Source organism: Helicoverpa armigera, chromosome 8, assembly GCF_030705265.1.
Source record: "Helicoverpa armigera isolate CAAS_96S chromosome 8, ASM3070526v1, whole genome shotgun sequence".
NCBI lineage: Eukaryota > Metazoa > Arthropoda > Insecta > Lepidoptera > Noctuidae > Helicoverpa > Helicoverpa armigera.
In genome coordinates this window covers 5,147,911-5,161,154 of record NC_087127.1, presented here as the reverse complement: position 1 = coordinate 5,161,154, position 13,244 = coordinate 5,147,911, and the positions used below count along the sequence as shown (strand labels likewise).

At 35.9% G+C, this 13,244-nt stretch overlaps 2 protein-coding genes across 2 annotated transcripts in view; both read right to left on the bottom strand.

Annotated features, from left to right (window-relative positions):
• Positions 1-2,692, bottom strand: part of LOC110372805 (glutathione hydrolase 1 proenzyme) — a 45,769-nt gene extending 43,077 nt beyond the window's left edge. The window contains exon 1 of the mRNA XM_021329776.3: positions 2,341-2,692. The gene's annotated coding sequence lies outside the window, so the exon portion shown is untranslated. The remainder of the gene's footprint in view (positions 1-2,340) is intronic.
• Positions 2,693-10,442: 7,750 nt separating this feature from the next.
• LOC110372857 (uncharacterized) lies at positions 10,443-13,169 on the bottom strand. Its single transcript, XM_021329863.3, has 3 exons — positions 13,005-13,169; positions 11,926-12,050; positions 10,443-10,798 (listed from the first exon to the last, which is right to left on the bottom strand). The coding sequence occupies exons 1-3, from the start codon at positions 13,055-13,057 to the stop codon at positions 10,590-10,592; spliced, it is 387 nt and encodes a 128-aa protein (XP_021185538.1). The 5' UTR covers positions 13,058-13,169; the 3' UTR covers positions 10,443-10,589.
• Positions 13,170-13,244: the final 75 nt, after the last annotated feature.

The window sequence follows — 13,244 nt, the reverse complement described above, 5'->3', positions numbered from 1 at the left end:
ACTTGCCATTGCCTATGTCTAATTAAAATAATGATCATCCCGCTCTGTTATTTCAAAATTGATTCGTCAGTTTTATAGCACCCATATCAAGATTCAAGCTCATATGCACCTGTTATGAGAAGGTCATTAGTATGCATAAAAAATCTTGTCTCATGATCTCATATCGCTTATTGAACTAAACTCTTCACTAATTAAACTGGATGTATCTATGGTTTTCTTAACTACCTCTGTCTAAGCTCCAATTTTTAATCACATCGAGTAAATTATGTATAATTTATCTAACTTTACATAAACGCTTACCAAAAATTTTCGCCAAATAAAACGTTTTTTTTTTTAAGAATTTGTTGCATCTTATTTTATAAGCATCTCATGGAAATAATAATTCTCCTCGACGCTTTGTTTCTTTAAAATCAATTCACGAGACGTTGGTAATCTTTACTACCTATCTATAATAATGGTATAATAAATTGAATATTTTAAGATTCAACTTTATAATGCACCTGTTATAAGAAGGTCATTAGTCTGCATAATAAAATCTTGTCTCGTGATCTCATACTTATCGCTTATCAAGGAAAAGTCGTTTGTACTAACGTAATAAAGAGGAGACATTTTTCTGTTTCTTTGTTTGTACCGTAAAGGCTTCAGAACTATTGAACCGATTTAAACAATGTTTCATTGTAAAGGCTATGGAAAGCTACACTCTTCCCGAGTAATATTTTATCCCGATACAGGCATTTTTTATTAGCCTATGCTGTCCCACTGCTGTTCAAAGGCCTACCCATGGCCTTCCATTTTTCTCTGTCCATCGTTGTTTGTGGTCAGTCCGAGAGGAAGCTGTCCAAGTCTTCTCTCCAGCGTTTCGTTGGTCTCGGTCGCCTTCATATGTCGTCGATACCGGCATACGATACGATAGAACCGCGGGAAAGCGCCTAGTCATTAATAGAAATAAAACTAGTAGTGTCATCAGTGGTTTTCTTAGAATATACGTGTGTACTTTTTCATATCATTCATTACCATTGTGTGCTATTTTTCTCTGGGTTTGTCCTAATAAATTGTGGTAAATAGCACGGGTTTTCCCCATAAATGACGAATGACGAATTCATTTCATCCTACTTCCTACTAATATTATAAATGTGAAAGTTTGTGAGAATGTATGGATGTATGTTTGTTATTCAATCACGCAAAAACGGCTGGAACGATTTGATTGAAATTTGGTATGTAGATAGGTGATACCCTGGATTAACACATAGGCTACTTTTTATCAACACACCACGCGGGCGAAGCCGCTTACGGAAGCTAGTTTCATATAATAGTGTTTATTTTATATGTGAGGTGGATATTAAATAAAAACAATAAACTACCGGTTCATAAAACCTTTTTATTAATCTATTATTATCAATCTTCATAAAAAATTGTGACTATACCTGCATAGGTAAATTGGAGCCCAAGGCTGACAGAAAATATAATAATTGTTTTTTATAAATCATAAGTAAGCTATACACTACACCTGACTTTTCTCGTATTGAATTGTTTTTTATGTACAAAAATACCACAACGTTAGAAAAATTACCAAAAGTAAGAAACTACCACTACCTACCATGTCATACCTGCTAACACCTTAAACCTTTACCAAAGGATTATGAACCTAAAATGAAATTAGACACGTGTCATATTTGATAAATGGTGGCTCCGTGTAATAACGTTGGTAACTTGATAGTGATTAAGTTTAGGGATGAAGGGATAATAAGTAGCGGAGTCTTGCGGAACATGTTTTGTTTTACGTAAATATGACATTTTAATATACTAGTTTGCTGTTGTATTTTAAATAGAGGAATTTTGACGTCTTTTTACTTAAAAGTAATAATATTCGATACTATATTAAGCATGTGGTAAAAAATAAGTAGATAAGTTTACATTACCGCAAACCAACGTAAATGTAGGTAAGTAAGTAATGATTTCTTTTATTTCAGCTCAGTTTTACGGTACTAGTTATTACTGAAACCAATGCATCAAACGCAAGAATATTTTTTTATTGAAATTCTGATGATAGGTAGTAATCCTTTTTACTCTTGACATAACGACTTTGCATAACTTAGTAGGTACCTAAAGGTAAATAAAAAACACAAAATAAATAATTCGTGGTCAAAATACCTATGTGCGGCAAAACCAACAAAAACATGTGAGTTTTTAGTAGCGTCACGTAAACAAATAAAACGACCTTTAAATAGCAAAACATTGCCTCATCTCAAAGCATGTTGATCACAAAATAAATAATTGAATAAACGATTGTAGTAACACAAAACACCGATTGTTTTACCAAATAAAGCAGAGCATACACACCTGTACAAATAAATCCAATAACCCGTAATAATTTAGCACACGCGTCACGATATGGAACCAATTATTTTGTAACCATGAAGGCCGAAACTTGTATTAACACATCGAATAAAATTTCACTCGGAACAGCCTTGATCGCGCCGATACATAGCACTGAACACAACTACGATTCACTTATCGTAAAACATGGAAAGCAATGAAAAATGGAAAATTACAATCTGGAATCTCAGCGTGCTTATATTTGTTAATTAATTTTTCGAAGAAATTGTTAGTTTAAGAGGACGTGCGAAGCGCGCGCAGCGATGTCGGCGCGTGCGATCAGTCGGAACACCTCGGGACCACGTCACTGTAAAGCCGCAGTTTAAACCTTTTTTGTATGTACTCATCCTTTTTAGGGTTCAACAGGACGCGAGAACCGGCTTAAGTATAACTAGTTTATGAGTCGCGGCCGAGATGTTGATCGATGTCGGGTATTCATCAAGAATTTTATATGAAAATGTAGTTTCAAGATAATATTAAATTCCTTTTCGGAATATTGAAGCGCACTGCAAGAATTATGAACTTTTAGGAAATGTTAACTTTGCTAATTAAATCGTGTAACGTATTCTGTAATCTGTGATATTACCTATCAATAGGAAAATCCATAAGTACATTATTTAAACAGAAATCATCTTCGTTAACAAACACTAAAAATTGTATCTGTGACGTCATTTATTGAATCAATCAATTTGATGCTATTTCCGAAACAAGTTATTGAATGCTTTGGCCTCATGTTTCGTCGTTGCGAATAAAAATATATATACTTATTTGGACACTGAAGTAATACTGATTTATATATTTTATGCTTTAGGGATATTAAACAACATGATTTTTTTTATGTATATTTTCCAATCAGGGCAATGATCAATTGTGGGTTCTAACTTTAAATAACTGCAGAACCCACTTTTCAAAACACAATTCATTTAAATAAACAAACGGTGTGATATTTGATAACAATCAAGACGAAGATTTGGTCTCCTGGCCTTGACCTTAAATTATTTAAATTAAATGTCTAATTTATAGTTATATTTTGTTGTTAGCCAGCTAAAAATAGGATTCTGTAGTTTTGATCCAATGGTTTACCTCCTCAATAAATTTTAAATTTCAGACGATATATTAAATTAATTCAATTTTATAAGTCATTTATGGAATTCGTTGTTATTCTGTATTTATAAATCATACATCAGCTTATTTTGTACCTATTCAATTAAAGGTTAAATTGGACCAAAGTGTCATTGGGTTATTCCAAATGACAATTCTCGTCCTGTAAAATATCTCTGAACCTCTGAATTTTCCTGAGTAACTCCAAACTTACTTATCTGGCAATAATGAAGAGGAAGGCGTAAACTACGACTTACTCGAATAATTTTTAATTCATTCTGATCTTATACTTGATATAAAGCTGAAAAAGACATTGATTGTTTGTTTATTTATTTATTAGTAATACCAAAGAAAGTAGGTCTAGAGGTACAGCTATGCCCCACAAAAGCGTTTGAATGCGCTAACCTCAGGAATCACTGGACCGATTTGAATTTGTGAGGAATTGAAAAGCGGGTAAAGCCGCTGGTAGAAGTTAGGTCTAAAGTGCCCATAGACATTTTTTCTTGTGAAATTTATTATTTTTGCCTTTCAACAAGTGCCTTTCTAAATGCTAAATATTATTATTACCATGTAGGTACTTGGATACGTCTTCGTTTACCAACATACAGAATAAAATAATATTTCCCATAGAAACTATTCGATTACCTTACCGCTTCACTCTTGAGTCGGAAACCCGTTTGTTTGGTTTCACATCTCCCATTGTTAGGTGCTATTGTGAGAATCGAGCCGTGTATCGATATTTACATCGATACTCAATTCTCGGAAATCATGGGAGTGTAAGCCATGGCTGACCTTGGTCAATGATTTGGTGAATCAAACTTTAGTTAATGTACTTCGGAATGCAGCTACAGAGAAATAGTAGACAGTCGGTGTTTTCACTACTTAAAATCAAGGTTCAGAGTTAAGGAAATAATGAATATGGAGTACATTCTATATGTGTATACACGTTTTTTTGAGATGGAATATCATAAGGCGATTTTTCCAACTGCGGCGATTGTCAGACTTCTACTGACTAATACCTACCTTTGTTTCTTTTGAAGCACTTTGTGTACCAAATGCGCTGCTACTCCTTGAAGAATCCCGTAGTACCGGCTAGAAGTAGTTCAAGATTATTCTAGAAGATGCTATGTTCTATTCCACAGAATGCACTTTAACCTTTGGGCTATTACTGCTAATACTTTGTATTATAATAAGCGCCCACATTACTTATGATAATAATGTGGAAATATGTAAAGTAGGGGGAAAACTTTGCTAGTATGCACCGGTCTGGCTTATACTCGCAACTTTAACTAGCGGAAAGTTACGCAACTTTTTATATAGGACTTAGTCAAAAATCGTTGATCGTCATCAACGTGAATCTGAGTTTTGTACTTACACACTACGTAACACCTATTTTACGAAGATTCCCCTAAACTTTACCACAAAAACTTTTAAACGTCAGTTTATGCCTTGTCTAAAAAAATGTCAAATTATGACGTTGACATATGGTTCATTTTGCAGCCAAAATTTTATTAGACAAGTGTAAAACAGGGTTTAAAGTTTTTGTAGTAAGGCCCTAAATTTTTTACCAACAAAAGTCATGATGTACTGACTATTAGACTTTCGAATGTACCTCTATAAGTAGTCAAAGGAATTAATAACCTCAACATCGATCCTTGTCCTCTTGCCCATTGGACTGCCTGGGCAATAAAACTATTACCTAAAGATATTACGAGAAAAAACCATCATCTCCCGAGCCTTTTTTTTAACTTTGTTGGGACTGGCTTTAAGTCTTACTGGATGTAGCGGAATGGAATGCCAGTGTTTTATAACAAGCGACTGTCTATACCCCTTGGTTAGACTGGTGTCAGACTTGCTGGCTTTTGACTACCCGTAAAGACCGCCAAGGATGTTCAATGAGAGCCGTGACCTACAGTTTAACGTGCCCTCCGAACCACCTGTCTGTTGCTTGTATGGTGCTCTTAACACCATACAAACAACAGTTGAAACAAAATCAGTTTTTATGCTAGTACCTATATTCAATATCGCTGTTTTAATTGTTTGCCTCCTACCTGCGTGTAACTAGTTTTTGCTGAACCGTCGTAAAAACTTCAAGGAGAAGAATCATTGTATAAACATAATGCCTAAGTTTGAACAAAAAAATAGTGATGATTTAACTAATAACCTTTAGTCTTAGTCTTGAGGTGGAGGTCTTTGGTTTTTTACACCTTGTTAATGCACGTGAAATAAATATTTGAGTTAACTTAGCGGCATAGGTTTCCGATGATGGATGATGGCCTGGTTATCACATATAAGTATGAGTGAAGACTTCTAATTGTCTTTCTGTCGTCTATGTCTACTTTCTTTAAGTCTTCCATCGTATTCAATAAATAAATAAGGCCCTCAAAGACTGCACCTTCTCACAATGTTTCTATAAAAGTTCTAGAAATACCATTTTTTTTCAGAATTACGAAAAGGGCATCCTACCCAACCACCTAACACCTGCAAACACATAATAAAAACCTATAATTAAAACCTTAAATGTAACACAATAGCAATTAGAAAGGCATTCATCATTAGACGTTATCAGACCCGCACCACGAATCTCAAATGACAGACGATCCGAATTCTTCCGCATAACTGAATCAATATTAATTGGTACTAAAGCGAGCGTCTGACGGACTCCTTTAATCAATTGGGCCACAAATTACAAGGACTGGTTGCTCGTGAGTCATTTGGTTGCTACTCGGCAACCTGTTGCATGGGGTTGCGTAACCAATTATTATCTTGTTCGTGTGATATGTATAGATGTATTTTGTTCGATTTTGTATTGTGTTGAGTATGTTTTGAGTGTAGTACAAGACTGCATTAGCACAGGGTATAAAGGTGAAATATAACCCATTCTTATGAGCAATCCTGATATCCTCTTACTGAAAACAACATATCGCAATCAACAAAACTTGCTTATAAAATACTAGCTTCCGCCCGCGGCTTTGCTCACGTCAAGTTCGGTTATATCGCGTTTCCAAGAGAACTCTTCAAAAGACGGGGATAAAAACTATCCCATGTTCTTTCTCAAGGTCAACTCTATCTCTGTACCAAGTTATAGTAAATCAGTTCAGTGGTTTAGACGTGAAAGCGTAACAGACAGACAGACAGACAGAGTTACTTTCGCATTTGTAATATTAGTTAAAATTTAAGAATTAATTTAAAGACGCTAATATACACAAAATCTCAATTTATTCGAAGCCAAAATTTTAAACCTAGCCTCACTTCCTTAATACACCAAGAGTTGCATAAAAGCTTTTGCTCGTCGACATGTATTCGTCATTCACACGTCGATTCCGCTCCGTTGCAATTCGGTCAACCTTTTGCTTTCAGTTTCCGAACGAATTCGCTCAATTACCCCCGAGGGATGGGGACACTTCGTACATTCGAACGTCGCCAACTCACCTGGATTTGACGTAATTCTCGATCCCTGAAGTTTGGGAATCGATTTTCGAAACGTGAGAATGTGTAAGTCCCTTGAACTTATTTTTTTTAAGTTGCCAGTACTTTTACTGTAGTGCTTGCAATATACTAGGCGATAAAAGTTAGTTCTTCTCGAAAATCGATGAATTGAACGTCCTTTTAAGTCGATGATGATAAATCAATTTATTTAAGCCCGTATTATGTATAGAACATTTCTCGAATCTTAAGTAAATACTGCTGAAAAATTATATCTAATCATAAATGTATTTACTGGACCACTCAGATGACCTCATAATGTAACTTCAATTCGAGACAATTGAGTAGAACCTTGTGCAATAACTTAGTATAAACTCGGTTTAGCTGAATATTCTATAATATCTTAAAACGAATGTCTAAAAACACAGGAAAAACTTTGTAACATCAACTTAAATTACTCAAGGAAGAAACATTAATGTTTTTAGTTCCATAAGTATCTTCCTGCTTCGTCACCGTCCCGATATTAATATAATTGAATGATGAAGTTAACAAGGACAAAGTAACAAAAACTTACGATGTTTGCATTTTAGTGAAGAAACCAGACCCTGTGGTTTCAATTAAGTATTTTACGTAATATAAACATCATCATTAACATACTCCTGCCTTTATGTTACTGTTACAGCCTTTTTATCGTCCCACTGCTGGGCACAGACCTCTCACACGGAGAAGGATTGAGCATTACTAACCACGCTTGCTCAATGCGGGTTGGTGATTTCAGACTTTATGGTACAGGTTTCCTCAAGATGTTTTCCTTCACCTTTTTTATCAGCTATTGGTATCCAAGATATACAAACTTAGAAAAGATACATTGGTACTTGCGTGACCTGGAATCGAACCCACACTCTCATATTCGAGAGGTAGGTCCTTTACCCACTAGGCTACCACGACTCCTGCCTTTATACCGATTCCATTTGAGGTTATCGCATCATGTCTTCTTTTTTTTCTATACACTCTTATTTGACGTCATCTCACGTGCACATTCTTACTGGCAATATCGTCATTCACACAATCTAATTATCATTTCTTTGTTTCTTTCCTCCATCCATACGTTCATTGAATTTTATTGTGCATTCGAGCACTTTATCTACTTATTATCATCATTCCACCTCTTCCTCTATATTCATTCAAATAAAATGTTGTATTGTACAGTTGTTAAATTATAATTTAATTGTAATGGCCAGCTATGTCTTGGGAAGTTTGGTTACTCACCGCTTCTTCTTTCCAGTCATAACACTAGGAAGTGGTGGAAGGGGGGCGTTTTTGGGGAAGCTGGCCTACTTTCAATAAACGTTTTAACTTCGACTTTGACATGATCGAGTTCTATTTTGAAGAAAAGCTTTATTTCAGACCGTTTGTGTTCAGTTATGTTGTGCGCTTAGCACACCAATAGGTATCTTAATACAAAAATATTTATGAATAATGTCGAAATAAACCTATTAAACGCGTAAGACGTACTTAAACAGGAATACCGCAACTGGAAAAAACCCAAATATATTGTTTACCAGATATAATGCCTACTTATGTACTTAGATGAATTATTATACTTATTACACAAAATAATAATTGTGTGTTACCTTTTTTAATGACGTCAAAAAACACCAAAATGACCACTCCCGCTGTGGGTTAGCAGCGGTGAGGGAGTGTCAGACTCTCTGACTAAAAACCGTCGTGTTCCGTCGTAGGCCTTTTATGTACCAGGGCCGAGGGTAACTCCTTCGAATAATCCTGCAGCCCGGCAGGCCTTGGCCCTACTGGGCCCCGCTGCCTGACTTAGTAACTTCCTATGGTATGGTAGACAGAGAAGAAATCTATCGATCTATCTTCACAGCACTCATTTTCAGAAATAATCTCCTTATCAACAAACTGCGTGGTTTATATCCTGCTAATAATGAGCTGAGGGGTATTTCGCTCTTAATATGCCTTTGTTCTGCAGTATAAAATGCTTATTTTGCTTTTACAATCTAGAGCAATCGCATTGTTCTCTGTAGGTAAGCCTGTGCACAAACAGTCCCGTTCATGGCGGAGAAAAAATGCAAATCGTTATTATCGTCGTACAATACTTCGTTGAATGCATGTCCCTCGTAACATTCGCGTTCAGATCTGCAGACTTATGATTGCTTTTATGTATAAAGTAAATAAAATGACTACGATTTCTATTTTAATTGGTATTTCAGCAGTGGCGGATTTACAAACTTGCCGCTAGTAGGCCATTCAATTTTTGCCGCCTCTAATGATTGTGAACTTAATGATATTTCTGCCAGTTACTAGATTATTTTTGCAAGCCTCTATGTACCGAAGAGTTTAATGTTAACACGTATATATGACAGCGACTTTGAAGCGTAAAACCTCTGTAACTTTTAAACGGCTCAATCGATTTTCATCAATCATGTCTAAGAACACTCGCTCGTAAAACACATGTATTAAAAAAAAAAAAAACTAAATTGAAATGGGTTCATTCGTTCGGGTGCTATGATTCAGTGGCGGCGTAGCATCGGCACCCATGGCGGACTACCTATTGAGCACCCGCCAAAAAAAAAACCGACAAATGTAAAAACTTTTCTGTTCCAAAACTCAATAATTTTGTACCAAAACGAGTAAAAAAAAACCGCCGTAAAGTGAAAAAGTCGCGAGCGAAGCGAGCGCAACTTTTTCAAATTTTGGGACACAAAAATACCTACCCAAATAAGAGTGGAAAAAAAACCACTGCAAAGAGAAGAAGCCACGAAATGTTTGATGTTTGGGATGCAATAATACCTAAAGAAAATAGTTATTGTCAAGTGAAAGGCGCGAGCGCAGCGACCGCGAAATTTTTTGAGTCTTGGAACACAAAAATACTCAAACAAGTTTAAAAAAAAACCCAGTGTAAAGTGAAAAAGCTGAGAGCGCAGCGCGAAATTTTTCGAGTTTTGGGACACAAATGTACTCCACCTCATAAACAGCATAGAAATCTTAGAAATCGTCAGTTGTTTTTGCTACTTCGGTGCTTTAACTTTTTGTTAGATTGAGGACTCAAAGAGCGCAGAACAAACCAGGAATCATGAAAAAACCGCGAGCGAAGCGAGCGGATTTTTTATTTTATTTTTATTGAAACGCTATTAGAATATTTTAAAATTCATGATCACGTACCTAAGTATATATTACAGTTTATTCATTTTGCGTTTATTAATCGGTTATTTATATATGGATTGTGTACTCATATACTCAATTATAAAAAAAAACATGTAAAAAAATTTGCAAAATTTGCCGCCCCTCTAAATCTGCCGCTCTAGGCACTGGCCTACTTGGCCTATTGGTAAATCCGCCACTGTATTTCAGGTTTTACTAAATGAAAACTTACAACAATAGGATGCATTTCATTATCAATCGCCGAATCAGTGAGAATAAAACAGTATTAACTCATTAATGGTCTGCAAGCTATAATCCGAATTGAGAACCACCTCCTTTTTTAGAAGTCGGTTAAAATAATAAAATAACAGAAATCACCGTAAAATTTTACTAAACGAAATTCTAACTTCACATCAAATTCTCCTAGTAGGACCAGCAGCTGATACTTAGTGATGTAACATGTCGATAATTTTGTCGATATTCCGTCTTCACGACAAAATACTCTACAGAGGTCACGGAGTTCAGAGTGTAAGGTGAAACATTTCTGATGCGGTTTCGTTAAATGGCATAGAAGCACAATCCTGGGAAATAAAGTCCTGGCCAATGTTGAGAAGCCTTGATATAAGTACTCCAGTAAGAGCGCCGTTAATAGTCCTGTTTGTTTTCATCTCTTCGGTGTCCTGAACGTGTGGTATCACAACTTGGAAGCTCACCGAGTGCGTCATATTACCTGCAAGGGAAAGATATCAATATAGGTATATCATAGAATCTTTATTCATGTATTTTAACTGACTCTTATTTATATCGCATACCTAAACCACGCTTGAAGAACGAGATAAGTTTGACTGATAAGTAATAGGTTAGACAGATAAATTATGAAATCTTTAAAAAAATAATATGTGATTGCAGGTTTTGATTAAGTTTGACTTTGAAAACTATACGTATTTATACCAGTAGCTAGTGAAAACCAAGTTAAATGAAAATGAATTGCTATATAAATCCCTTGAGCCTGGTAAATAAACTGGAGCAATTACTTGTCGGGTGAACCGTTGCTATAATTTTTACGCCTTCGTCGGTTTACAGTTTCGTCGTCGCCCCAACCGAAAAAAACGTAAATTTTAGGAAAAAAGTCTCCTCAAAACATTTATAGATATAATATTTTTTATTGCAGAAGATTGATTTGGATAGAACTTGGAAGTAATCGGCTATTCGCTGCTGAACGTAGCCCCCGAATTAAATACCAATCAGCTATAGCTCATAAATATATTCCAGTAACATACTGACTGCTTTTTAACCAGATACCGAACAATTTCCCAAGTGATAACGGTGACTTGAGAGAGTAACCAAGAATATCATCCTAATGCCCTTATCCCAATTTTATTTGGGGTCGGCGCAGCATGTTTTCTCCTTCCATACTCTTCTATCTGCCGTCATCTCGCAAGTAACATTCTTTCTAACCATATCGACTTCCTCTTCCCCTATATCTTTCGAAGGGGAAAATAGAACATGATGATGACCACCCAGCCGATTATCGGCTACGGCGGCTGTTCATGTAAGGAGATTAGCCAACTGCGCAGGACATATTATAGTTCACAAGCATTTGCGCGGACACAAGTGCACTCGCTATTCCTTCACTCTGATAGCCCGATGGGACGACAATCCGACACGACCAGAGAGAGATCAGGCGCAGGACCGACATTACTACGCTACTCAATACTTTTGCTGCAATACTTTTGTATGGAACAACATATCCGAACTTCGTTTAAAATTTCTTTTATTACAATTCATTTACGTGCTCTGATGCACTGGTATATCAATCACCAACTTCCAGACTCCGGGCTGCTTCGTGAACTTTACCTGACATGGTTCGGTGTTCGATGTAGCAGTATGTGTAGCCTATGAAGGCGCCCACAGCCACGGCGGATGCAGTTATAGTGATCACGGCTATCGCGATAGCCACACACGTCACCCAACGAGGTTTGCTGGAACAAAATATCAAGAAAATATCCTCTATACTAATATTACGAAGAGATAAAATTTGTAAGTTTGTATGTAATGGATAAGCTTAAAAATTACAACATCGATTTAAAAATTTCTTATACTGTTGGAAAAATACACTATTCCCGAGTTTTGTTACTCGGGAATAGTGTATTTTTGGCTATATTTTATCCCGGTACAGGCAGTAGGTAGTTCAGGTGAAACGGCGGGAAGAAAGCTAGTTATTTATAGACGAAATTGCTTAAAATCCAATTGCTCAATAATTGTTATTTATTTATTGTACATAAGAGAGTACATAAGAGTCCATATGCGAGTGTATAAAAGAGGACATAAGAGGAGTACATAAGAGAGCATATAAGAGAGTAGGTACTAATGAATGACATGAGATTTTATTTAAAAAAAATTGACCAGAAATCTGACTTTCTTGAACCAAGCCACATAAAGGGCTCGGCGCAATGGTTTTTTTAAAATACCCAGTAACGTAGTAAGTACAACGCCGTCCATCGCTTTCTTGGTTTTTTTTTAATTCCCTAAAAGAAAACATCCTCAATTTTGAACAATTTTTAAATGATAAGTCATGCAAGTGTTCTTCAAAAGGCTTTATTCATTTCTTTGATAGCGCATGTCCAATTTTCGGGGTGTGTGTTTCTTTTTCAGTTTCTGCGTGTCGCAAAACTGTTGCGCCTGCTTCTTCACTGATGTAGCAATTTATTGCTTCGTTGTTTCACGTAAACGTAGAGTAACGAAACAATCAATTTTAAAGCAGGGTCAGTGGGTTGTCTTAGGTATCTACTTCCTAAAATAGCTGTATCTTTGCCCATGTTGTACGCATTTCCGCATTATAAACCCTACTGTGAGCATCGTAATGTACTCTCTCTGTGGTGAGCATTGTCGAGGACCAGCAAGACTAATCTAAAATATATAATATACAAACTAACTTTTTAAGTACTTCTGGCATATCTTCCACTTCCAATATAGTGTAGCCCATCATAGCTAGTGTCTTCTGTCTTGTGACTTCCAAAATATAAAAAAATTATATAAAAAATCTCTAAAAAATATAAACAACGTTAGTCAGGAACATTGACAAAAAATATTTGGCATTGACACGATTTCTTTCAGCACGCTAAACTAAGAACGGCCAGCATTTTCAAAACGAAAATTTCAACTTAAAAATTGCT

What these genes read in the sequence shown, in the direction of transcription:
- LOC110372857 (XM_021329863.3), bottom strand. Translation starts at nt 13,057, where the DNA reads ATGATGGGCTACACTATATTGGAAGTGGAAGATATGCCAGAAGTACTT. An exon ending in ATGCCAGAAGTACTTAAAAA is followed by an intron (nt 12,051 to 13,004) that starts GTTAGTTTGTAT and finishes ATTTTGTTCCAG; the next exon opens with CAAACCTCGTTGGGTGACGT. An exon ending in CGAACACCGAACCATGTCAG is followed by an intron (nt 10,799 to 11,925) that starts GTAAAGTTCACG and finishes TTTCCCTTGCAG; the next exon opens with GTAATATGACGCACTCGGTG.